Here is a 27,860-nt window from a genome sequence, read left to right as displayed (position 1 = left end):
TTTCCTTCCCAGGTATCTTGGGCTGTCCACGTCTTCTGATGTTGGGATTCCTTTCTCATTCTGGAGCTCTTTGCCCCACGTGTGGCTCAATCCCAAACATAGCTTTCTTTTGATCTTCCTCTGCCTCTGGGATTTTTTTTTTCTTGAGGAAGATTAGCCCTGAGCTAACATCTGCCACCAATCCTCCTCTTTTTGCTGAGGAAGACTGGCCCTGAACTAACATCCGTGCCCATCTTCCTCTACTTTATATGTGGGATGCCTGCCACAGAATGGCTTGCCAAGGGGTGCCACGTCCGCATCCGGGATCCAAACTGGTGAACCCAGGGCTGCCAAAGCAGAACATGCAAACTTAATCACTGTGCCACCTGGCCGGCCCGCCTCTGGGATTTACGGGCACTTCACACGTGGGGACAAGGACTTTAAGCAGTTGCACGTGACTATGTTACAGTTTCTGAAATGAATGTCCAGAAGCTCCTCTGAGAAGTCATTCCTTAGCCCAGTCCGAGGAATGGGTCAGAGTTGCCGAGTCGGAGGTGACACTATCCAAGCCGCTGCTCCACCACCTCCTGGGCAGGCAGGCTCAGTGTGCATCTGTTCCACGGGAGCGCGTCACTGACACCTACAACGGTTTGTGAACAAAGGAGCTTTTCTACCTGTAATTTCTACCACCTGGACACAGGTATTTTAATCATCAGAAGGTTTAGTCTCGGAACAAGAGTTGGCATTGCTGCCAGAGCCAAAAATTCATAACTTGGGAAATTTCACCTAAAGTGTAGGAAACAATCAAAGGGCCAATGGAATGGAATTGGGTCACAGGGAGCAGCTCCTTGCAAGCCCATTCCACCCCAAAGGATGCCTCATCAGCAACTGTTTCCACTCAGTTTCCCACCCTCCTGCCTTTCTCGTTCCAGGATTTAGCACCCTGAAATGGGAGAGTGAGAACCCCTCCATTTTCCAGCCAGAAGGCAGGAATTTGAGGCCTGCCTCCACTGTCACGTACTAGCTATACAACCTCTCTGGGCATCAATTTCCTCACCTGCAAAGTGGTGCCGATGGCACTAACTTCCAGGGTCGCTGGGAAGATTGACTGACATAATAGGTGTAAAAAGCTGCACAAATATTAGGTTTATTTCTAGGACTTATGACCAACCTGAGTAAATGCCTGCATGCGTATATGCATAGATAAATATAGACATACACAGTGTTCTCCTCTGCCCACACCTTTCCCTCGCATGCACAACCTCCAGGCTGCCCACTATCTGACACTTTCTATCCTAAGGCACTCCTTGGGTGAATCCATGCTGACTCACTCCACCTCCTCTTCCCTCCTAAGAATTCTCTTCCTCAGTGCTAACATCACCTCCTCAAAACCAGGATACAAGATTCTTTTGACCACTACTTACTGCTATTCTGCCCAATCTTAGATTTCATAAATTATGACAAACTAAAATCAAGTTCTAAGAAAATAACAATGGTAGAAAGGAATAAATTATCAGATGTCCATGTCCAACCAAAGGAGTAAACTTTCAAAAGAAAATGCTCAACACAGATACTGATTGTGTGCACATCTTTGTTGTCTCCCATGGCCAAGTTCAAATGCCATTTCTTCTCTATCTTTTCCCCTGAGTTCCCCTTCCCTCCCAACACCCTCTCTCCCATAAACACACACGCAGCACACAGCAGAATCAGTTCATTCATCTGGACGCCTGGGTTCTTTATGTATACTTAATATTTGTAATAACTTTTTGTGGGTCTATTTTTTGGGTGGAGTAGGAGATCCTAGAGGGCAGGGACCCTTATTCATTGTGACTCCCTGATACCTAGGGCAGTGCCCAGAATAATACAGTAGGACCTCAAGACATATTTTAGCTGAACTTTAAAACCAATCAATCATGGACTAAACACACACACAGACACAGACACACATACACACTCCATCTCTGCTCTCAGGAATAGTCAGGCAAGACATTTACCATAATTATGGTACCAGCATTTCAACTGTAGACGTTTTCTAAAATTATTATTTGGTGAGGAAGATTCGCTCTGAGCTAACATCTGTTGCCAATCTTTCTCTTTTTTTGCTTGATGAAGATTAGTCCTGACCTAATATCTGTGCCAATCTTCCTCTATTTTGTACGAGGGTCGCTGCCAACAACATGGCTTAATGAGTGGTGTAGCTCTGTGCCCGAGATCTGAACCTGCAACCCTGGCCACTGAAGCGGAGTGTGCCAGACTTAACCAATACACCACAGGGCCAGCCCCAACAGATTTTTTTTCTTTTTTAGGATTATGACCGTTTACAACCTTGTGAAATTTCAGTTGTACATTATTGTTAGTCATGTTGTGGGTACACCACTTCACCCTTTGTGCCCTCCCCCCACCTCCCCCTTTCCCCTGGTAACCACCTATCAGTTCTCCTTGTCTATATGTTAATTTCCACCTATGAGTGGAGTCATACAGAGTTTGTCTTTCTCTGTCTGGCTTATTTCACTTAACATAATACCCTCAAGGTCCATCCATGTTGATGTGAATGGGACGATGTTGTCCTTTTTTATGGCTGAGTAGTATTCCATTGTATATATACACATTATATCTTCTTTATCCAATCATCAGTTGCTGGGCACTTAGGTTGGTTTCACGTCTTGGCTATTGTAAATAATGCTGCGATGAACACAGGGGTGCATGGGACTCTTGGAATTGCTGATTTCAGGTTCTTAGGATAGATACCCAGTAGTGGGATGGCTGGGTCATAAGGTATTTCTACTTTTAACTTTTTGAGAAATCTCCATACTGTTTTCCATAGTGGCTGCACCAGTGTGTGTTCCCACCAACAGTGTATGAGGGTTCCTTTTTCTCCACAACCTCTCCAACATTTGTCACTCTTGGTTTTGGATATTTTTGCCATTCTAACAGGTGTAAGGTGATATCTTAGTGTAGTTTTGATTTGCATTTCCCTGATGATCAGTGATGATGAGCATCTTTTCATGTGTCTATTGGCCATCCGTATATCTTCTTTGGAGAAATGTCTGTTCATGTCCCCTGCCCATTTTTTGATCGGGTCCAACAGAACTTTTTTTAAGCAACATAAATCAGCTTTGTAATTCTCACATACTGAAAAAAATATACGGGGTTAATGAACCTAGGAAATTAGACAGGAAAACGTTTTTAACTTGAAATGCCATTAATTCTGTAAAGTTGTAGCTATAGTAGTAAATTATAGTAAATAATAAACAGTAGTAAATTGTTTTTATATACATGTATTTTTTCAGAACTCCATCTATCTCAGAAGCCCTCCATATATTCCCTCCCCTCCCCATTTAAGAAAGGTACTTTTCAATGATTGTCTCTTAATAAACTGTATCTTTACATTATTTCAGATTTTTTAAATGTTTCAGACTTCATATGGAGTTTTTATTATTTCAAACTCTTTTTTTTTGCTGAGGAAGATAACTAACATCCCTTGCCAATCTTCCTCTTTTTGCTTGAGGAAGATTGTCCCTGAGCTAACATCCATGCCAATCTTCCTCCCATTTTATATGTGGGACGCCACCACAGCATGGCTTGATGAGCAGTGTGTAGGTCTGCGCCCGGGATCTGAACCTGTGAACTCTGGGCTGTCAAAGCGGAGCGTGCAAACTTAACCACTATACCACCCAGCCAGCCCATGTTTCAGATACTTTTAAACATCAGTTTACACTTTTTCCTTCTGAGATAACTGCAAAATTGTTTTTTCTTTTGGCCATGTTCCTCAGGAACTAGAACTAATTTTAATAACCACTTTATTCAATCAACAAATAATATACTTAAGATGCAGGAATAAAAAATAGAATTTCTCCTCTCAAAGAGTTTATAATCCAGTAAGGCAAAGAGACAGGCTAATAACCAATAAGAATACTGAGACATGATAAAGATATATAGAGTGTCACTGGAGCCCAGAGAGACCATCACTAATACTGTCTTTTTTGTTTGTTTGGTAGAAGAGAGAGAAAGAAGCCCGTCTGAAGGTCACAACTTCACAACTTATTATTTGGGCCAGGGCGTTTTAAAATAACAGCAACAAGAGTAGTATGTACTAAATTACAATGCTATTTTTCAAATCCATAGTCTATCATAAACAAATTCTCACTTTCCAGCAACACAGGCCTTCACTGTCCTGTGACTATAGACTATCCATGTCTGAACTATTACTCTGAATTCCTGGGGCAGTTATAGTCCCAACTACATTAGTTAGCATTTCATCAATTCACTCCTTGTATCATCCAACAGATATTTATTGAAGATCTTCTAAGCGCCAGGCATTATTCTAAGCACTGGGAATCCAATGGTAGAAGACAAGACAGACATGGTCCCTCTCCTCAAGGAACTTACTTTGAGAAGTGGCAGGTAGGGGGAGATACTGGAATAACAACTAAATAAATAGAGAAGAAAATTTCAGTGTGTGAAAGGTACGATGAAGGAATTAAGCAGTGTGAGGAAAGTAACAGCAATGGTAGTCACAGAAGGTCTCGATTTAAAGATCTGGAGTAAGAGAATTTCAAGTAGAGAGAACAGCAAATAAAAGACCTCAGTGTTTGGGGGGATCAAAAAGTAAGGCAGTGGATGGCAGGGTAGTACGAGAGTGGTAAGTGTTAAGAAATAATTTGGAGAAGTAAGCAGGAGCCAGAGCATGGAGGGCCTCAAAGACCTGGTAAAAAGCATGGGGATTCTGTACTAAGTGCAATGAGAAGCCACTGAAGGGTTTTATTTTATTTTATTTTATTTTATTTTATTTTGAGGAAGATTAGCCCTGAGCTAACTACTGCCAGTCCTCTTCTTTTTGCTGAGGAAGCCTGGCCCTGAGCTAACACCCCTGCCCATCTTCCTCTACTTTATATGTGGGATGCCTACCACAGCATGGCTTGCCAAGCGGTGCCATGTCCGCACCCGGGATCCGAACCGGCGAACCCTGGGCCGCCGAGAAGCAGAACGTGCCAACTTAACCACTACACCACTGGGCCGGCCCCTGAAGGGTTTTAAAGAAGGGAGTGGCAGATGGTTTACATGTGTACAAGACCGCTCTGGCTGCTATGTGGCCAGGGGGCCGCACAGAGGCAGGAGTGAAAGCAGGAGAGAAAAAGCTGTGACGAAGCTGCTGTAGTTGTGTAGGTTAGCCATGGTGGAGGTCTAGCCCAGGTGGCCAGTGGCGATGACAAGAAGGGGAGCAATTTGGGATTTAGAAGAAGATATAACCTGCAAGACCCCCTGATGGACTGGATGTGGATAATGAGAGAAGGGGAAGAATCAAGGATTATTCTTAGATTGCGGTTTGAAAAGCCAGTGAATTATTCTATTTACTAAGCTAGGGAAGACAGGAGAAGGAACAGGTTGGACAGGCAGGTGTGTGTGGTGGTGGTGGGAATGGAACTCAAGAGTTCCCCTTTCAGTATGTTAAAAGCACACAGCATATTTGATATCAAGTGGGGATATCAAGGTGGAGATGAGCCTGGAGCTTGGACAAGAGGTGCAGGCTAGAGATTTAAACTCAAAAGTCATCAGTTCATAGATGCTATGAAGTCTGTAGGACAGGAAGAAGTCACCTAGGAAGAGAGTAAAGACAGAGAAGAGAAGAGAAGAGGAAACAGCCCAGGGCTCAGCCCTTGGGCATTCCAACGTTCAGAAGTCTAGAAGAAAAGAAGGAGAGAGTAAAAATGCAAGAGAAAAACCACCAGTGACATGAAAGAAAACCAGGAACTGTAGTGTCACAGAAGCCAAACAAAAGTGTTCAAAGGAAGAGGAAAAGAGTGTAATCACATAAGAGCGTAATGTATGTAAGATTAGGACAGGGAATTGGCACTGAATCTAACAACAGGGAAGTCACTGACGACCCTGACAAGAGCAGTTTCAGGGGACTTGAGGGAATGGAAGTGGATGGTGATGACATGATGAAGTGGAGACAGTGCGTAGAGAGCAGGGGTCAGTAAACGATGGCCTGCACGCCAGATCCAGTCTGCCACCTGTTTTCGTAAATGTTTTCTTGGAACACAGCCAATCCCATTCGTTTAGTATTGTCTATGAATATCTTCGCCATATAATCCAGAGTCGAGTAGTTGCAAGAGAGACTATATGGCACCTGAAGTCTAAAATAGTTACTATCTGGCCCTTAACAGAAAAAGTTGGCTGACCCCTGGTATAGACTATTTTTCAAGAAGTTTTTGCTATGAGAAGACAAGAAAAATGACGCCATGGATGGGATGAAGGGAGGAACTTTTAAAGATGAGAGATGCTTGTGCATGTCTATTGTGGGAACCATTCAGCAGAAGAGGAGAAAGTGACCTGGCAGAGGGGAGGTAATGGGATAATTACAGAAGAGTAGGACTTTTTAATAATTTTCCTGAATTGTGTAGTGTGTATTAGCTCTCTACCAGGGCTGTAAGTTAGAGTGTGGACAAAGAATATGAATGGCATTCTTCTACCCCCTATAATCCAGGCAATCATCCACTCTGTTGCCAGAATGGCAGGCCTAGTTTATGACTATTGTCTTAATATAATTATTAATAGCTCCTTGCTCACTCTCAGAAGTGACTCTGGTGATAAATCATATGGTCACCTCATCTATAGCATCTAACCAAAGCTAGAGCACAGTTGGAACACAACAAATATTTGCCAACTGACTAAAAATACTGTGGAGCACTTTTCAGAAGAATACTGTTAAGTGCGGAGACTACTGCTCTGAATGAGGTGTGTTGACACCCATGGTTTGCCCTAACTTCAGGCACAGTTATAAGCAGTGGTTCAAAAACAGAGCATCATACTTTCTCTAACTGTTATCTATTTGGCTAATATGGTATCTAATGCCTAAGATGCTGCAAGGGGTCAGTAAATTCTAAACCCACTGAAGCCTCCTAAGAAATGTTGGGTCATGATGTAAAAAAGTATTACAGAGGCCTCTGCAGGCAACTGCCCACCAGAAAGGACTTACTTTTTGCGGCACGATTTGCACAGAATTCTGTGATGTTGTCGGTCACATCATGTTATAGTGATGTGCTCATGGGATTGTAACCACCATCTTCTAGCCAAACACCCTAAGATATAGGACATTCAGCTAAGAAAAGCAAAAAGGGCCACGTTCTATTCTTGGATCTAAGGTCTGAAGCAGTTTGCACGATTCCTTCTCAGAGAAAGGGTTTCTATTCCTATTTCTCCTTATTCTCAATCTGGCATCCTACCAGAACTGTCTCTGCTGAAGGTACTTTTTTCTCCTAGCAAACAAATAAGACTCACACAATCTTACATTTCACAGACTTAAAGAAAGATAAACTGTCTGCCAGATTCTTTGGGGGCTGGAATACTTTCGCTTGTTATAACAATGTACTAAATTTAATATAATTCATTTTCCAGAGTCAAAAAGGTACTTCTGAAGCATTCACTTCATCAAGCAAGTCTATTCTCAACACACATCCTAATATTTGATATCTAATGTCTGATAATCAATTACATAGGAAGAATGTTTTGCAATTAGAAGAACCATAAGACCTATAAAAGGTTAAGATTTTATTTTTAAAAAATACTAAAATACTTTTACTTAGTACCTGGCTAATAAGAAAATGTGCTGAAAAGAAAGATTCTGGCACTGTCCCTAGACACTCTTTAAAATAAAATGGGGCTACTTTTCCATTCCAAGCTGTATGTAGATTAAAAACAAAACTAATCACCCCAAAATGTCTGCTTTCAAACTATCCTTACCGGAGTTTCTGAATTGAGCACTGCCGCAGGGCTCCAGTCTGCATTCAAGGGTGTTACTAGGAAGCAGTTACTGTAGTGGTCCTCTTTAGCAACTCAAATTCTGCAGTTGGGAGATGCAGAGCAACCCACTGAGCTAGCCTAGAAGACTCAGCAGAACCAGTTACGCTATCTCCGTGTTTTCGTGCATCATTAACTGTAACCATTATTCTTAATTCTCCTTGCCTCCTGACGTAGACTCTGAACAGGCTACCAAAGCCACACTAGGTCATGTGTGCAGGAGATAAGCAGTGTGGAACTTGGCGTAGACTCTACTGCTTTCTTCTTCTTTCGTCTTTTTAATTTTTTTTTAGAATTGTTGTCTGCCACCTGTGTAGATAGAGGGGGTCGAAGCCAATGGAAGTGCCTTGAGAAGTGAACATCCCCTCTGGCTCTTAGAGGCATCTAATCTTGCAGTTTGCTCTATTAGAGAATCACACTGCCTTTATCCTGTGAGTCCACAGGCAGCTGTTAAGAGATTTTAAACTGAGATCCCATTTGTTGCCACTGAGGAAGGAGGAAAAGGTTGCTCATTTTCAGAACTCGAATGGCTTTATGTTCTTTGAAAAAATGAGATGCTAATATTCAAGGTTACTGGGAAGAAAATTTATTTTTCCACTATTCTGCTATCATTTTTGTTGTCTAACTTTACATCTGTCTGCCAGTTCCCTTCCTATTGTTTGGAAAAGCAATGCATTGTCTTAGGAAAAAGCAAGGGTTTTTGAGCCAGCAGACCGAGATTCAAATGCCAGCCTTGTCATTTACTATGTGATTGCTGTTAAGCCACTTAACCTCTAAGAGGCAAAGGCTCATCATTTCTAGAACAGGAATAATGGCACCTACCTCAAAGGTTTTGTGATAGGAAGGAATATAGGGCTTAGCAGTGAACACTGTTGGAACTGTTTACCCAGTACTCTTCCTTCCTCCCAGGAATTCTCCTTTCACCTGTTCTTATAGAGTCTGCTGTCCCAGAGGCAGACCAGGCCCAAGCTTGGCCAAATGGAGTTTTCTGTAACTTTCCAGAACAAACTGGGAAAGAAATTTCACCTTTCTCTGGCGGTAAGAGCCCCAAGATGTGAAACTGAGTTAGACTGCAGCACAGTTCCCCAGTAAGGGGAGGAGAGTGGTCTCCAGGTAGAAATGATGAAGCTAACACACAAAGAGACAGACACAGAAAGAGCCTGAGCAGTATTCCACTCCTGGGCTGCAGGTGTTTGACAAGTCCAGCTGTGACACGACTCTTCCACAGTCTGACTGTCCAACTTCTCTTTCAAAACAAGACACAACAAGAGCCTTCTAAATAATCCCCCTTTTTGCCTAAGATAGTTTGAATCGGGATTTTGTCTTCTGAAACCGAGAGAGTCCTGACTGAGGACTCAGGTCACAAAAGGGGCTCACTAAATGGCAACTATTAATATTTCCAGATCTCCCAGACGGAATGTAATATTTCAGAAGAGACTCTCTCTCTAAGAGCCAAAGGTTGCTGCCCCATCTTTTAGAGCTTTGTAAGTAAGCTAGTTAAGTTCAACATCGGCAGGCATATGCAGAAGAATGGCTCATGGATCAGGGGGGTGGTCTCTTTGAACCATGCTGACGATGAGACATTTTCCAGGAAAAAAGTTTCAATCTTTTGTTCTTTCCTTCAATAAAAAGTGAGTGCCTACTATATACTGTGCTAGATACTGAGAGAAAAAGATCACTAGATGGGGACACATCTTTAAAGAGCTTGTCAGGAATACATAGAAGAAAAAGAAATAACTATAAGATCAGAATGTACAAAGAGGTATGATTAAGAGTGCCATGATCATTTAGAAAGCAAGAAACTCCTCAAGAGAGCAAAAACATTGCTGAGGGCCACCACATCTGATGAGCCCTCAACAGAGGGCCCCGTGACATCCACTGAAGGTAGACTTCTATGGATAAGTAGCCTCTATTTATGGAATGTTCCTTCTTTTGTTACTACTGGCCACCCTGGCACCACTGAGAGCTGTTGCTATGGAAACAGGGCATCCCCAGCTGCAGCAGAGATGCTTTAAGAAGCCTCAGCAATAATAACAACACAGCCCATTCTCCACAATGGTGCCAAACAGTAGCAGTGGCTACAGGTATCTCACAGCCATGGATGGGTGTATGTGTGCAGCATTGTGCTTCCCTCTGTCCTCGAACACACCAGGTACCTTCTAGGTTTGGCAGCCCTGGTCAAATGCCAGATGGTCACCCACCAGATGAGAATCATTGGTGTTAACACTAATTCCTCTATAGTCAATTCAGGAGCCTTGAGTATAAAAGGGCTTTATTTAAAGTACAGACTTCTTTCCACATCTGCGAACCAAAAGAATGTAAAGGGCAAAGGGAGTAATTCTCACCTTATTTGTTAAAATGCTCTGTTCCAGCTAAGTTACTTTTATTTATGATTTCTGCAAACCACTCCACTGAAAACATGAACCAAAGAGTTCATTTTTATTGTTTTTAGGAGGTAAGCCAGAAGTTGAAGTCACAAGACGAGGCAGGGACACAAATTCAGCAGTGCCCAAACAAGACTAAACATTCACATTTTAAAGTTCTGCTTCTATCTGATATCATCCATAACTTAAACTACGTTAGCCCTGAAGCAGCTGGGCGTGGCGAATGCATTCATGCACAGCTTCCTTTGATGAAATGTAACCCTGGAGAATGAGTGCATTTAAAGCAACAACTCCAAATGCCAAAAGAGAAGAAAATGTTTAAGCAAAAGTCTCAGCTGCTTTTGCTGAATAAAAGGTACAGAAATTCAAAACTTTAGGAAATGGGGCACATCTAAAGGAATAATTTGTCCAAGTTTAACAAAGGCCTACTTCCCACAAATATCTAGGACTTCCCAGTTGCCAAGTTAAAGGCTGCTTACTTCATTCTAACCCCCCGGATCTTACTATCACTTCTAATTTGAGTCACCTAGTAACTCTCATCAATAGCATGGGTCGTCACTCAGAAGAGAACACTCTTTTGTGGTGACATGTGGATGTGCCTTCAGCTGATTTTTAGAGATACCTTCTGCACCAAATGCTCCTCAGGCTGTGGACCTCCTTGAGGTTTCATCTGGATGACTCTCTCTTCCTATTTCACCTAACCCCCTCCAGTACCACAGGTGCGCAGTGAACACACGGTGCTCTCCTTTCACCCTTCAGCGCTTCTCTCAGTCCAGTTTCTTCATCATGCTGGGCAGGACCCAGCTGGTTATGGACGCCATGGTCACTGCCAATGCTTGGAGTCCCCTGTGAACCAGTTAGCTTTTCAGGTTCCACAGTGAAAAAAGTAGCTCCCAAATCTGCTTTTAAAGTTTGTCACTGTTTAAAAAGAGAATTTGGTATAGACAATTATGCAGCATACTGGGAATGAGAAAACCCAGACTAACTCACTGAGTGTGATTTTGGGCAAGTCATAGAGCCTATTGAGCCTGTTGAACACTATATGGCCTAAGCTACGTCTCTGTGAGGATCAAGTAAACTAACATACGTAATAATATTTTGTAGAATGTAAGGTAAACTTAATTATATTGTAATAAAACATTAGAATTATAAATCAAGATAAATGACTCAAAATGTACCTTCTGCCAAAGCAACCCAAAATGTGTCTTTGCTTGTAGTCAATCAATGAAGACATATTAGCCTGACAATAGTATATTCTGTTGTTTTTTTTTCAGATTGGCACCTGAGCTAACATCTCCTGCAAATCTTTTTTTTTTCTTCTTCTCCCCAAAGCCCCCCAGTACATAGTTGTATATTTTAGCTGTAGGTTCTTCTGGTTGTGCTGTGTGGGATGCCATCTCAGCGTGGCCTGATGAGTGGTGCTAGCACCATGCCCAGGATCCGAACTGCCGAAACTCTGGGCTGCCAAAGCAGAGGGCGCGAACTTAACCACTTAGCCACTGGGCCGGCCCCAATAATATAGTCTTAATTCTGGAGATCTGGGTAACTCCAGGGCTGACAACTGCTACTGGAACCTGACCACAAGATGCTAATCCAGTCACCAGAAATCTCCAAAGATCTTCTGATCTCCAAGTACTCAGTCAGGACAAAAAATGGTGTGACACTTGGCCTAGCAGAAATGATATTATCAGAGGAATAACAGTTGGCTATCTGTCTATACTGCTCCCATGTGACTGAGAACAAGAAAAGTTCAGAGGTATGACAAGGAGACAGGGGTGAGTAATTAGGTCTGAGATGCGATAAAGATCCCTCAGTTCACCTCTTCTTTTGCTTTATAAAAGACAGTATTTAGATCATCAAATTTACCTGTCTGTATGTATATCTCCAGAAGAAATGTCCCCCTTCTAGTTGGAGGCCATTATGAGCGTAGCACTAATACATTTTGCCTAACATTCATATTCTAGGTATCACATACAATAGCTAGAGATGAATACAGAATCTGTTCAGAGAATCCACAATATAACATGGAAACAAAAATCAGAAATCCTGGCATGTGATCCAACTCTATAAGAAGGATGGTAAGTATCTTGTATATTTTAGAGCTTTAATCTAGACCACTAAAGAACACCAAACCAAAAAGACTAAAAAACTATTATCTCTGGTTTTGCAAAATTAATCTCCTTCCAGAGGAGACCTCAGAGTCCAAATTAGAGCAAAGGAAATTTTATAGCTATATTACAGACTCCTGAAAATAGGGATTTATAAATGGAAATGTTGACAGAACAACCACAGCACTGAATTCATGCTGCTCTGAATTCCGTATTTCCATGGAGGAAAGAAGAAAGAGGAAAAAGGAGGTCAAGTTCTTACGTGAAGACAGAGTTTCAAATTCCCATCCATTGTTTAAAGATATCTGAATGACTTTTTGTGTCAAGGACCCGAAACTCAGAAAGCTTTGCACTGTCAGCAGTAACACTGCAATTTTTCTAATGTGCAACCTCAAACTAAGGATGGAATTTTCCTTCCAAAATCAGTTAACTACTAGCAGTCAAGAGCAAGAGCAGCCTGGGTACCAGCCAGCGCATTACAGTAGTGATGAATGGCATTTTCCTCTTTAGATGCAGAGACTAGTTTAAAATTGTGACTGACTTTAACATGGAAACAAGCAGATGGCAAAAGTTATGCTTGACCTTCTTTCTTGGCTCCTGAAGGGTGCCAATTTTTATGGAGATGGCTCAGAAGAATAATAAACTTCAGTGTTCCTTCTTGGCACACTTTTTTCCTAAAACCATTTTCGATGATCACGTTGCACACAAGTGGGATTTGATGTGTTTCTAAGGTCAGGAGGAAAACAGTGCAACTGCTGGACTTACTAACTAAAAGAAATAATCGTGTTATTTTTCTTTTTTGGAGGAGGCAGATCACTATTATTAGTTACTGAACACAAAAACGTAAGACTCTACAGCTAATCTGAACACACAGTCTGTATGGATTAAATGAAGACAACATAGGAACATATGTTTGCCTGGTGGAAAAACAAATCTATTAAAGCTCAGAACAATATGGAAAAAAATGTTTCCAAAGAGATTAAATACTGAAATGATTAAAAATTATCATACGAGCCAGTAGTTCCACACTACGTATATACTGAAAGAAATTAAAAGCAGGGACTCAAACAGATATTTGTAGGTGAAGGTTCATTACAGCATTGTTCACAACAGCCAAAAGGAGGAAACAACCCAAGTATCCATGAAGAGATGAATGGATAAACAAAATGTGGTCTATACGTACAATGGAATATTATCCAGTCATAAAAAAGGAATGAAGTTTTTGAACATGAATGAAAATCCCAGAAAAAACACCAGAATTCAACAATACATTAAAAGGACAACACACGATGACTCAGCAGGTATTTAAGGAGGGTTAAATATTAAAAAAAAAAAACAACCCAAAATGCAAAACACAAAAAGAAACTGAGCTAATCAATCAAATGGAAAAGTCGTATGATCGTATCAGTAGAAGCTGAAAAGGTATATGATAAAATTCAACATCTGTTTTCCGGCAAACATACTTAATGAACCAAGGTCATAAGGATAACTCCTTAATAGTCAAAGAATCTGGAAACAAAAAAAGCCATACTTAGTGTCAGCTCTAGAAGAGAAGGGTCTTTGCTTTGTTCACTGCACCAGCCTCAATGCCTAGACCAGTGCCTGGCATACAGAAGGCACTCACTAAATACTCACTGAGTGAATGAACAAATACACTAACTGCAGTCACTGTCATTAAAACCAGAATAAACTGCCTGCCATTCCTGCTTATTTAACACTGAAACGTTATTCAGAAACAGCATTTCTAAAACTTCTATATCAGGATCCCTTTAATAGAAATTATTGAGGGCCCCAAAGAGACTGGGTTTATGTGGGTTATGTCGATTGATATATAAAACATTGGAAATTAAAACTGAAAAGTTTAAAAAACAGTTGTCTATTAATCCATTTAAAAATAACAATAATAAACCTATCACATGTTAACATAAAAAGCATGTTTTATGAAAAATAATTCTATTTCCCCAAAACAAAGCAAATTTCTTGAGAAGGGTGGCACTGTTTGTGTGTCTTTGCAAATATCTTTCACATCTGCATTACTAGACCCCAGCCGGACTCTCACACACGCTTCTCTATTGAATCTGTTGTGATATGTTGTTTCAGTTGAAAAATACGAAAATCTGGCTTCGCGCAGATATGTAGTTAGAAATGAAAGAAATATTTGAATACCCTTTTCAGGTACTTGCTGACAATCCTTTTTGAAACTACATCTAACCTTGAAAAGTGTAGATTCTTAAAGATTAGTGGCAGTGTGGAATCTGAAATCTTGTTAATGAACTTATCATAATTATGCTACATTAAAACCCATTGGCCCGTTGTGCTTTTGCCTAGGATGCAGAAGCTGGAAAGAGTGTCGCTCTTACATTAACAATGAGAGAAAATAAATAAACTCCAAAATCACAACTTTTCTTGATCCCATCAGAGAGCTGAAGGCAACCAAGTATCCTGAAATCCAAGGAGGGACAGGCTCTCCAAGGAGAGATGGGGACAACTAAGGACTGTCTCATATGTGGCAGAACATAAGGGGAAGACGGGGATGCTATACAGGCAGATAGGAAGGAATCAACTAGAACTTTTAACAAATTACTAATGGCTGAGTGTGGGGCTTGTGCAACAGTCCAGAACCTCTGGGAGCTGCACACTGCACACACAGGGGAGTGTGCACCCACTCTCAGGCCCTTTCCCAAGACCTCTACTGGGTGCTCATGAAAAAATCTGCAGGCAGAGTGGGAGGCCAGAAAGAGCTACCTTTCATTGCGCAGATGTGGAGGAGAGCATTAGCGGGTGCTCTAGGAAAGGCATGAAGCCCTGATAATCTTCACTCTGGCTCAAACCCACCTCTCAGAAGCCTTAAACCCCTGAGGGGAAGCCCTGGCAAACGTCTGATGTAGGTCTTAAGAACAGGACAAGAGAACAGGGCCTTTCACCACCTCTGATGCAACAGTAGATATTCTAGACCACGGGTAAGCTCTGTGCAATTTTCATTCACAGAGAACAGCCCACTGAGGAACAGTAAGGAGGCTTCTAGAGCAAATAAACCTACAGTTGCTTTAAGGCAGGGCAGTAGGGATGGAAAGGAGTGAAGCTGATACAAAAGCCGCAGGAACTTGACAAATGCCTGGATGCACGGAATTAGGAACACTGATATTCCTGTGAGTTACAGCAGCAGCAGTATTACTGCCATTTACTAAGCACGACTGAGCCCGGCATGGTGCTCGGTGCTTTTAAATAATCAACTCTAACCCCAACTACCCTGGTATTATCTCTATGTCACAGAGGAAGAATCTGAGGCTCAGAGAAGTTAAGTAACTTGTCCAAGGTCACACAGATAGAGAGTGGCAGAGCCAAAATTTAAATTCAAAGCTCAATTTTTTTCATTTGACCAGGCTGTCATCTAATGTTACATTAGTGACAAAGTCCAACTACCTCAGTCTTTAGAGAATTCAAATAAAATGCTCAGTCCTGTACATGGAGAGAGAAGACAGCTGTTTGGATTCTTTACAGGTTGTCTAAAAATGAGAGATTATTTAGAGGACAAGTGGCAAAGGGTTCCAATATGCAGCAGACATGTCACTCTGTCAAAAAGCGCTATTCAGGCTTATGTGCAATAACCAGGATCAAGGATGGTGATAAGACTGAATTTAGTCACTACAGTGCTGAATGACGGACATTCTATGGGTCCTTGGCCCAACCACAGTCAATAGCACTTCAAAGTAGGCAAAACTCAACATTCACTTGAATTCAACTTGTCAAACAAAGACAAGCCAACCTTGACCTCTGCACCAGGTGTAAGAAATGTTGGTTGGAGAGTGATGGAGAGCCCCAATCAAAACCAGAGACACCGTGCCCCTACAAAAGACTGTGTGCCACTCCAGCACTGACTCCTAGGTCATTCTCAGGCCTCAGCAATTTCTAAAGTCTGGTGCTGTCTGCAGACATTCTAAAAAGTATAGTTCAAAAGAATTAAAAAGAAACCAAAAATGCCTAACCATTCTTGGCCACTAATAGGACAATCTGAGCCTATACTTTGAAAGCTCAATTGCTTTAGATTTAGTATGTTTCAGTAAGAGGAAGCAAGTGATAGCTGCTTTTTTCCCCCAAACTATTTATGGTCCCTTTAAAGCTAATGCCATTTATTTTCTTCCATCAGTGGGCTTCATTTTTGTCCCAAAGAGAGGGTGAGAGAAAGGATAAATGTGAAGCGGTGGAGAGGAAGAATTCAAACCACCCTGCTAGTGAGCTGGCAATTACACATTCATAATCCCACACAATGAAGATCAGTGCTATGCTGTGAAGTCCCACCGTCTACCTACTTCACGGTCTTGGAGAGCACAATTATTTTTGTTCTAACGTGTGAATTAGATGATATGCTAATTTTGAGGATGAAAAGCAAAGAACACTTTCTCCTTGGAAGGCAACATGCTCTGCTTAGTTAATAAATCTGTATAATATCTCTATGAAAAGAGATGAATGCAAGTATGATTAGCTTCCTTTTCTGGGGAAAATCAAGACATGGAAAAATTAAGAAACATGGTCCTGGATAGATACCGAGGACAGGAAGAAATCTTCGTTTTCTGGCCTGGCACTTTGTATTAAAATGAGGATAAGAAATGGAAGAATGATAAGTCTCTAATAGCATGCCACACGGTCTGAACGCTTCCTGTTCAAGCTTTTCATCTACAACTTGAATGAAGACATAGAAGGCTTGTCTGGCAAATGTGCTAATGATAAAATGGGAAGGTTATCAAGATTCCAAAGGGTCTCGACAGGCTGGAAGAATCAAGCAAAACTAGCAAGATGAAACCAGGGTTGAGACCCATAAAGTCCAGCACTTAATTTCAAAGAATCCCTTAAACAAATAGAGGAGGGAAAAGTTGAAAAGCAGTTCATATGAAAAAAGACCTGTGGCAGATACTGCAAACTGTTGGCCCACAGATATATTTTGCTTGGCCTTTGCAGTATTTGCAAAAAACACTAAGCCAACGTTTAAAAATTGGGAGAGTCCCCAAAAAATCCGGATTTCCAGCTTCTTTTGAAAAACTGATAGATCTGGCAACCCTAGGTCTGCATTCAGCCACGACAATTGGTTAGAATTGAGTTGTGGCCGTCCCCTTTAGACAGGGTATCCATTCCCCCAATGGGTGCAGATGGATTCACACCGGCCTGCTGAAGCCATTTAGGTTACTCTTTCAGTGCCGTGGGCATCTGTTTGCAACTCTTGACCTGGGAGTTTCAGATAACTGCCAACTCGAAAGAAGCCATCGGTGTGATAGAGCTGCCAAAAATTTCACCCAATTCAAGGTAATGGAAGAACATTGTCTAAATCAGTGGCCCTTAACTTTTGAAGAGTCACACACTCCTTAGAGAATTGAGAAAAATCAGTGAGTCTTCTCTCTAGAAATACATCTATCCATACAAAAATTTACAATTAATTTCAGGGAGTGGATGGCCCCCCTGAACTCCTAGTTCCCCAGTTAACAAGCCCAGACTAGAAAAGGAGGTAAACTGTCCCACTATATGTTCAGTCTGTCTACTCCTGGCCAGGAACCACATCTTAAGAGGGATGCTGACAAACTGCAAGGCAACCAGGATGATAAAGGGTCTGGAAATTATATCATAAAGTTGAGGAAACTAAGAATGGTTAGCCTAGAAAAAGGAACACTCAGAAAGGAACATAATACTCATTTTAATTTTAGAAGCTGTAATAAGGAAAAGGGATTAGACTTACGCCACTCCAACTGGCAGAACTCAGATCAATGAGAAGTCACAATCAGGTCCATTTCACTATTTCAGTTCAGTCTAAGAAAGAAGTTTCTTACAATTCAAGCTGTACAAATCTGGAACAGATTGTCCTGAGGAACAATAAAGGAGTGGGTTCCCACCACTGCCAAGTATCCAAGCAGAAGCAGGATAATGAAACGTCAGAGATGTCACAGAAAGATCCCTGAACTGGGTAGAAGGTTGCACTACAACTATCTAAAGCTTCTTCCAAATCAAAGCTTTAGTGAGCAGAGCTAGAGATGGCAACAATAATTTTCTTTCCCTCCCAAACCTTAGTTTTGCTCTGATGCAACAGTTACACTGTAGCCAAGTGCCACTCAAGAGACAGAAGCCCACTGGCTGATCTTCTCCCGGTGATCCTCAGGGAGCTTACTGGGAATTGGCCAAGGTTTGGCCACTCTTGAAATTTCACATGCCAACTTTTTCTTCTTCTACCCCACTCCTCTATTCACCTCTATTGCTACCCACATTCAAGCTATCCATTTTAATTCTTGGGAAGCTGTGTAAGCTGCATAGCATATCAGATCGTGTACTTACTGAATTGACTCATCTTATCCACAAAGTTTCAAACATGTGGGCATTTAATTAAAGCTTTTGCCTGATGATTTCAACAGATAAAAATGGGGAGAATTCCGCGCTGTATTAACTTTGTGTGAGCATCACAGTCTGTTTAGAAGAGGTCACAGACTAGACCACTTTAAGTCCACCCACGTGGGAGGTGGTCAGCAATCAAAGGCTCTTCAACATGTGTAGCAGAGTGCTAACCAGGCAGCTGGTATTTTAGAAACTTCAAAAAACTAAAGAAACTGCCTCACTGTGTCTTCAATTTCTAAGTCACTTCCTCCTCACAAATAATTTTTGAATCAGAAACACTGCTCTTCAAAAAGAATTTTTCTGCTAAAAATGTCTTTTAAGACACCATGAATGTGAAGTAAACACTTCCCCCTGACTTATACAGATTAAAAAGTACATCTGTTCTGGCTGAACACAAGATGAAATTTATAAAAAGAAAACTTCCTTTTGCCCATATTATTGCTTTCCTCCTAAGTGTTCTGCAGAAGCTTAGGAAACAAGTTGTGAAAGCAAAGTTTTCCTCCGTTCCAGGGAAGTGGGGAACCTGGGGCCTCTTGACCTATAAAACTCAATATTTTGGAACATCCATAATTCTCCCAAGCCTGTGCCAGTCAAATAGTTTCTTTTCAGCAAACCACCGGCCAGCTGGGGCTGGACAGCAAGGCTTTCACCCCTAGGAGTTGACAAGGATAGGACTCAAAAGCTCCCTGGAAAAAAAAAGTCTCTACTTCAGCTTGCATTACAAACTGTTGGAAAAGACAGATGGAGGGGATGACAGGAAAAGCAATTATTTCTTCTGGGCTTCCTTTCTGTCTGGATTCTAAGGAGACGAATACAAAATTCCATCACAGATTGAAATGCTATCTAAACATTCTTGAAAGTGTGGTCTTGCTCTCTGAAATATGAACCGCTCTGCTGCAGCAACCTGTAACCTATTAATACATGAAGGTGGGGAAGGCCGACATTCCTGCAGGCTGTCTAATTCTGGGCCTAACCCTCCCATACTGCAGTTTGTGACCAGAGGTAAAAACGTAAATAACTAGAAGATATATACCTACATAGCATGATCCAACAAAAGGTCCTGATGAATCATTCACTTTATTTTCACATTCTTGGAATTTTAAATACCTGAGACCCTCTTCATAAGCATTTTAAGGTTTCTAGTGAGCCATTCTAAATATAGGCTGCATCACACTAAACAGTAGTGTTATTCCAAATAGTAGTAAGTTGGGACTAGTCATACACAAATCAAGCTTTAAACAACTTTAAAGGAACACACACACTGATAGAAATGATGTTTTCATGCTAAAGGGCTTTTGGTCATTCACAATCAAGAAATAATCTCAGAAAGACCAAATATTCAATAGGTGAATAAAATGTTATTACACGTGGACTATGTGTTCCAAGAAACACAAAGATGAGGAAGATACAGTTCTTGCCTCGAGGAGCTTAAAAACTAGTCAACGGGACAAGACGTGTTTACTAGTAAATCAAAGAAAGCCACACAAAAGCCAGATGAAAAGTACAAGCACACAGCTGTAGGAGTTTGTGGGCAGAAAGGATATACATCTAATTGAGGGATGCTGGGATCAATTTTCTCATCTGTAAAATGAGAGGAGTGGACCAGACGAGTTCCAAGTCCTTCTAGTTCTAAAATTCTGCTTCCTTTTGGATATCCAGATGGGCTAAACAGAAAATTTCATGAAAGAAGTGGTATTTGAGCTAGGCCTTAGATGGGTAAGATTTTGAATTAAAGCTACTGGAAGAAAAAGAGTAGAGAGCGCACTGCAGGCAAAAAGAAGCGCATCAGCACAGGCCCAGAAAGCACAGGGGATGCCAGCAGAGCACTGCGTCTTCACATGAGTCACAGCAGGAGACAAAACCGGAAAGAGAGATGGAGGCCTAGAATGCCAAGCAACAGCAACTTAGATTTAATCCGGTAGATAGAGGCCACCGAGGTTTCTGAAAAGGGATGACATGAGCAGACACATAGTAGGAAAGTTAAAGAGCAGAGCGAGGCTGGACCGTTTGCAGGCTACCCTGATACTCTTTATTACCTCTAAGGGCCCAGTTTACATGGGCCTCGCCTGCCAGAGAAGTGATACTTCGTGGGAGAAACCTAAACAGACAAAAACAAAGCAATAAGGACTAAGAACCATGAAAAGACTAGGAAATAGGATCAGTTTAGGGAACCTGATATGTCTATACACAAATACTGATGATGACAATAAGGAAGAAGACAGACTACTTACAAATAGGCCAACGGAAGATGATTAAGAGGAAAAGAAAGGTAGTCATAAAATGTAGTGAAAAACAGAGAAATGGATAAAACCAAAAATGTAAAAGAAAAAGAAAGGGACTCATAACACCTGTGAGCTACCAACAGCAGAAACAGGAATACGAGAGATCAGGAAATTTCTACAGAGGGTTACACCTCCCACCTAAAAATAATCTGGGTAGCATCATGAACATTTTAAAAAATGAGTACTAAAAAATACCAAACAGGACAAATAACGAAACTGAAGCTATTACAAAGGAGCATACCCAGCCTAAGTGAATTAGTATTGAAAAGAAAGGACCAGACATGCATGAGAGAAATACTAGAAAAGGCATGCTCAGCATTTCTGTTATGATAGCAATTTCTGAAATATGATGCCTAAACAGAAGAACAGAATCCAAATGAAAAGGAAAATGGTTAATAGATAACATCTGGCCCTTCAATCATTGAAGAATACCACCTCCCCACACAATTCTTTTTCCCTTCATTCCTTTTCAACAGCCCTCCTTAGCTGGATCCAAAAAGAACCATAAAATTTTGAAATGAATCTAGTTATCTGTTTGTAGACAGAACTAGGTATGAGGAATTGCAGCTATGTTAGGTCACTACCATCTTTTTTTTTGCAATATATGAACTTTATTTCCATCTTGATTTTAAAAAAATTTATTGTGGTAAAATACACATAACATAAAGTTTGCTATCTTAACCATTTTTAACTGTATAGTTCCATGGTATTATATACATTGACACCGTCATGCAACCATCATTACTGTGCATCCCCATAATTCTTTTCATCTTATAATACTGAAACTCTATACCCGTTAAACAATAACTCCTCATTCTCCCTCAGTCCCTGGCTACTACCATTATATTTTCCATCTTTGTGATTTTTACTACTCTAAGTACCTCACGTAAGTGGAATCATACACTATTCATCTTTTTGTGACGGGCTTATTTCATCTAGCATAACGTCCTCAAGGTTCATCCATGTTGTTGCATATGCTGAGCATAAAGTACATACGTTGTAGCATACAGGCTGAGTAATATTCCATTGTATGTATATATTACATTTTGCTTATCCATTCATCTGTTGATGGACACCTGGGTTGCTTCCACATTTTAGCTATTGTGAATAACACTGCTATGAACTTGGATGTACAAATATCTCTCCAAGAGCCTGCTTCCAATTCTTTTGGATATATACCCAGAAGTGGAATTGCTGGATCATATAACAATTCTATTCTTAATTTTTTGAGGAACCACCATACTATTTTACACAGCGCCTGTACCATTCTACACGCCCACCAGCAGTGCATAAGTGTTTCAATTTCGTCACATCCTCGCCAACACTTGCTGTTTTCTGTTTTGTTGATAGTAGCCATCCTAAGGGGCCTGAGGTGGTACCTCACTGTAGTTTCGATTTGCATTTCCCTAACGATTAGCAATGGTGAGCATCTTTTCATGTGCGTTTTGGTCATTCATATATCTTCTTTGGAGAAATGTCTCTTTAAGTCCTTTGCCCATTTTTGAATCGGGTTATTTACTTTTTTGTTGTTGAATTTTAGGAGTTCTCTATATATTCTGGATATTAATCCCTTCTCAGATGTATGATTTGCAAATATCTCCTCCCATTCTGTAGGCCGCCTTTTTACTCTGTTGATACTTTTTTTTTTTTAAAGATTGGCACCTTAGCTAACAACTGTTGCCAATCTTCTTTTTTTTTTTTTTCTGCTTTTTCTCCCTAAATCCCCCCAGTACATAGTTGCATATTTTAGCTGTGGGTCCTTCTAGTTGTGGCATGTGGGACGCCACCTCAGCATGGCCTGACAAGTGGTGTCATGTCCACGCCCAGGATTTGAACCAGCAAAACCCTGGGCCACTGAAGTGGAGCGTGCGAACCCAACCACTCAGCCATGGGGCTGGCCCCTGATACTGTCTGGTTTTTTTTTGGTTTTTTTTTTCAAGATTTTATTTTTTTCCTTTTCCCCCTAAAGCTCCCCAGTACATAGTTGTATACTCTTCGTTGTGGGTCCTTCTAGTTGTGGCATGTGGGATGCTGCCTCAGCGTGGTTTGGTGAGCAGTGCCATGTCCGCACCCAGGATTCAAACCAACGAAAGACCGGGCCGCCTGCAGCGGAGCGCACGAACTTAACCACTCGGCCACGGGGCCAGCCCCTGATACTGTCTTTTGATGCACAGGTTACTCCTATCTTTTGCAGCAACAAAAGTAATATCAAAATTCCAACAACTCAGCTGATAAATGAAAGCAGTAATCTTATTTAGCCATAGTACACAAAATAAAGGAAGGCACAAGGGGCATCTGACACTAAAGAGAAAGACAAGGAGACTAGTTTTCTCATTTCAGCTTGCATGCCCCAGGTCCTGGGTGAGCTGGGCCACAATACATGCTTCTAGTCCAAGGGACACCGAGTGAGAGTTCCTGGCTGCTCTGGGCAGCCTACCCCCGCTATTAGTGGGACAAGTCCTGCACGTTTCCTGCTGTGTATGGGGGAGATCAATGAGAAAGTGCTCTGCAAGGAGGGAGATCCACATTTTGGTCACTTGGTTGTTGGATCTGGAAGAAGTCAGGGGAGTATAATTAACATGGAGGGATAAGTTACTTACCTGCCTGCCATCCTGCCCCACGTTTGTTTGACCTCTTACAACAGTTCGAATATTGTCATCCAGTCTCCTAGCCAAAAAGTTAAAGGATATAAATCATTAAAATAATTTCTATTCTAGGTTAACCAAAGGAGAAAAAAGTAACTTATGCATCAACTTCTGCAAATTGCACCTCCTTATCCAGAAAACCAACCAAGTTGGAAGGCTATAGAGAAGCCTGAGGCCTTGGACCCCAGTGCAGCAGCCACAGTAGGGCAGAAGCCAAGTCCAGCGCAGACTGACGAGTCGTCTTTGTTTTAAAAAAAGGCTATTTTCACTTAATATTCAGAGCTGCCCTAAAGGACCAATATAACTTTTAGCATTTTTCATGGAGCAACTAGTAAAGTTGCTGAAACTTTATGGGAACAAGCCAGGGAACTCAAATTACCACACACAAAATCGTTCCTCAGGAACTTCCTCAGGAACCTTAAAAGGGACAAAGGGCCAGAGTCATAGATGAAATCAGTGCTTTGCCCTCTGGGCCCTGAGAATGCAATCTGGGTAGGACACAGCTCTGTGGCCTCTAGTTCCTTTTTCCCCTGAAGCTCAACAGGGGCCATTCAATGGCACCTCGACCACAGAAATTCCTATCAGTCAATTTCATTTTTCACTTGAAGAATCCCTTAGAGGTACGGTGGGAGAAGGCAGAAAACAACTGGCTCGCAAGCGATTTTTGGATCATCAGGGAATTTCCACTTCCTGTGCAAACCCTGGACAACTTAGCAGTCTCCATTAGCATTGTTATAGCTAACGTCCATCAAAATAATAAGCAGGCTTCTGTGCACTCCCTAAGGCACCCGACTCAATAAAATATTAATGGCAGAGTTCTTCACTGAAAAACCCAAAGGTTGTAAGGGGAAAAAATCATCTCTTGGATTCAAAATGAAGCCTTCTCCTCATCATTAAAAAACACCTATATTTAACGTAATGACAGCAACCGTTATAACAAGAATTATAATGAACAAACATTGACCAAGTATCTACCAAATGTCAAAACTGGAAATTCAGACACGGATAAAAGAGAACAAGGCTACTGGGCAGGAAGGACACTCGATGACCACCCTAGACAATCGCATCCTAGATGAATTACAATGTTTAATCCTGGGCCAGCACCCATGCCAACCAGCAGATCTGACCACACTGTTAGCTGATATGTGGCTCAGGGAGACACATATAAGCCCATCTTCATAGCTAAGCCTTGGGAATACAAAGGGCAAATCTGCTAGAGAAATAAAAACATTAAAAATATTGTAGAAATGTTTTTGTCTCCTTTTATAATCAACTGTTTCAAATGGCCTGTTACAGCTTCCTTCCTTTTTTATAAATAATTGAACTGGACTGAAATTCCATAAAGCTAATCAAAGATTCAAATTCTTCGCCACAAGGCTCATATGGAAACCCGGAAAAAAGAATTATTTTTTTAAAAATTACCATCTACAGCAAACTTGAGATTTCAGTGCTCTCACAGACAAGTGAGATCCAGAATGTGATTAACTAAATTAACAATATAATTTTCATTAATTATTAATAATCATACAGTGTTACTTACCTTATTTTCAGTCTAATTTTGTTCACGACTTCATCTATGTTTGCCAAAGACTACAATAAAGAAGGAAAGTGCCAGCTATTATTTCACTTCCTGGAATTCCTCTTTTACAGGGAAACGATGAGCCATATACAATGGCTATTTATGACATCTCAAAAAATTTAATCATACAGTATGATACAATTTTTAATTTTTTTTTTGCTGAGCAAGATTCCCCGAGCTAACATCTGTGCCAATCTTCCTCTATTTTGCATGTGGGTCACCACTACAGAAGTGGCTGCCAATGAGTGGTGGACGTCCGCGCCAGGAACCGAACCCGGGCCACCAAAGCGGAGCACACTGAACTTAACAACTAGGCTAGGGGGCCAGCCTCACAATTTTTACTTTTTAAAAAAAGTATAGCAGTAGTTGGCAACTACTGCAAACTCCAGCCTGGCATCTATGCTTCGTAAATAAAACTTTATTGGAACACAGCCATTATCTACAGCTGTCTTTGAGCTACAAAGCCAGAGTTGAATAACTGCAACAGAGACTGAATGGGTGACAAAACCTAAAATATTTACTATCTAGCCCTTTACACAAAGGTTGCTGACCCCTGATATAAAGGATAGTGACAAAGTCATACAACAAAACACAGCAATGAAAATGAATGAACCACGACAACACGCAACAACATGGATAAATCTTACTAACATAATGTTGCACAAAAAAAGCCACACACAGGAGTATATACTGTACCATTTCATTTACCTACTTCAAAAATGAGTGAAACCAGTGTTAGAAGCCAGGATAGTGGTTATCTTTGAAGGAGGTAGTGACCGTGAGGAGGCAAGAAGGTGCCATCTGAAGATTTTTTTTTAATATTTTATTTTTTGGTCTGGGTGGCAGTTACATGGCTGTTTTCATTTTGTGAAAATTCATCAAGTTGTATATTTAATATTTGGGTATTCTTTCACTTTATGTTACACTTCAATAAATAAATAAATCTATTTTTTTTCTCAGTGTATAGGTCCACCAGAAAAAAGTTTGGAAGGATAAACACTAGTAGTTGTCATCTATACGGACTAGTAGCTGTAATCTATGAAATCAGTAGCGTACTTGTAATCTATGAGAAGGAGAGATTTTGAGTGTTTCTTCTTTCGGCCTATGAGTATTTTATAATTGCTCTATATTGACCATGCATCACTATTGTAATCATAATAAAGTTATTTCTATTTTTAAGACAATGACAATAAAAACAAATGGACTATTTCCAATCTCTTGGAGCAGAAAATGTGAGGAAATGGTGCCCCCTAATGGAATAGAGATGGTACAATTTTATAGAACCATCTTAAATTTTCAAAATAGAATTTTCTAAGTCCTCTTCCCCTCTCTCTCAACAGATATTTTACCCCAGAAGCAACTGGGGATTATGCAGGAATTGTGCTTATAAATTGCTACTGGCAACCTGTGCTGGCAGGAGGCGGCCAGGAGCCTGCCAGGAGCAGGTCTGGTAAGAGAACCAGAGCACAGTGTTTGAGATGTCAGGCTGGGCCATTCATATCTCACCTACTGCTCTGACAAAGCCAACGTTACTCAGAATTTTCCGAAATCCAAGAACAGACTGAGGTAAAGATGAATCTCAGAAAAGAGAAGTTATTTTAAATGAGGAATCCACTGTCAAGTCTGTCACTTCAAAACAGGACTGAGTGTGAAGCCCCACTGTGGTAAGAGGAGCTGAGTTGTCAGAGGACCTGGGTTGGTACAACTCTGCCACCACAAACCTGCCGCATGTCTACAGGGCAAGTTGTTTCACCTCTCGGAGTTTCTATTTCCTCAGATGCAAAATGGGCGTAACAGTTTCTGCCTTGCCTCTCTCTGCCGGAACCCATCTCTTTTTAAAAAACATTTTTTTGGTATCAAAAAAAACTATTTGAAAAATGTTAATATTTGAGGAATCTGGGTGGAGTGGCATGAATTCTTTGTACTATTCTGGCATCTTTTCTGAAAACGGGAATTATATCAAAATTTAAAAATTAAAAGTTGTAATCTACCTAAAATTGGTAAAGCACTAAATGATCAAAAATTCAAATAGGAAAAGAGGGTAAATAGTGAAAAGTAACGCTTCCCCTCTCCCTGTCCTGCCCGTCCCCCCCGCCCCCAGTTCTGCCCCCAGAGGCAACGGCTCTGAGCCAGTTTCTTTTGTATCTTCTCAGAGACGGTCTGTGTATTTAAAGCACACCCATAACTTACAGCCCGTTCTTTACATAATGCACATGATCCTGCATCATGCTTTTTTCACTTAACAATGTAACTTGGAGGTCATTCCACATCAATAAACATTGATTTTTGGTAGTACAGTAACCATTTCTTAAATTTAATACTCCTTAGACATGAAGGTCTTGCTTAAGTCATAACAATTTTTCTAAGAAGAATAATGCAAAATATGTACGCCTTCAGATGTTCAACTGCATTTAAAAGAGCAAAAACTTGGGAACAACCTAAATGGCCATCAATAGAAAAGTTAAATAAATGAGGCCACATTTAGTCGATGGTCTTTTATGCCACCACTTGAGAGGCTCAGATTGCTTATGATACTATGCTGACAAGGGGAAAACACTTAAAAATATCAAGTACCCCAAGAATATAGCTATTAAAAGACCAGGAAGAACTATCCTAAAATTATAATGCTTGATTGCATCTTAGGTGGACCCACGGTGACCACTTTTCCTTTATCTTTCGGATTTTCTCGAGGAAGCAAAACGGAAGGTGCT

At 41.0% G+C, this 27,860-nt stretch overlaps 1 protein-coding gene and 1 long non-coding RNA gene across 2 annotated transcripts in view; one reads left to right on the top strand and one right to left on the bottom strand.

Annotated features, from left to right (window-relative positions):
* VPS53 (VPS53 subunit of GARP complex) overlaps positions 1–27,860 on the bottom strand; it is a 138,138-nt gene that overhangs the window by 103,939 nt on the left and 6,339 nt on the right. Inside the window, exons 3-4 of the mRNA XM_070562842.1 lie at positions 25,111–25,160; positions 23,526–23,592 (exon numbers count right to left, since the gene is read on the bottom strand). Coding sequence (XP_070418943.1) covers positions 23,526–23,592; positions 25,111–25,160 — 117 coding nt within the window. The remainder of the gene's footprint in view (positions 1–23,525; positions 23,593–25,110; positions 25,161–27,860) is intronic.
* On the top strand, positions 9,748–27,441 carry LOC139074114 (uncharacterized). Its single transcript, XR_011523567.1, has 3 exons — positions 9,748–9,863; positions 12,128–12,241; positions 23,643–27,441. It is a non-coding gene; the product is annotated as an uncharacterized lncRNA (long non-coding RNA).

This window comes from Equus przewalskii, chromosome 10 (assembly GCF_037783145.1).
Source record: "Equus przewalskii isolate Varuska chromosome 10, EquPr2, whole genome shotgun sequence".
Taxonomy (NCBI): Eukaryota; Metazoa; Chordata; class Mammalia; order Perissodactyla; family Equidae; genus Equus; species Equus przewalskii.
The sequence above is the reverse complement of the archived record's forward strand: the minus strand, read 5'-3'. Positions and strand labels throughout refer to the sequence as shown.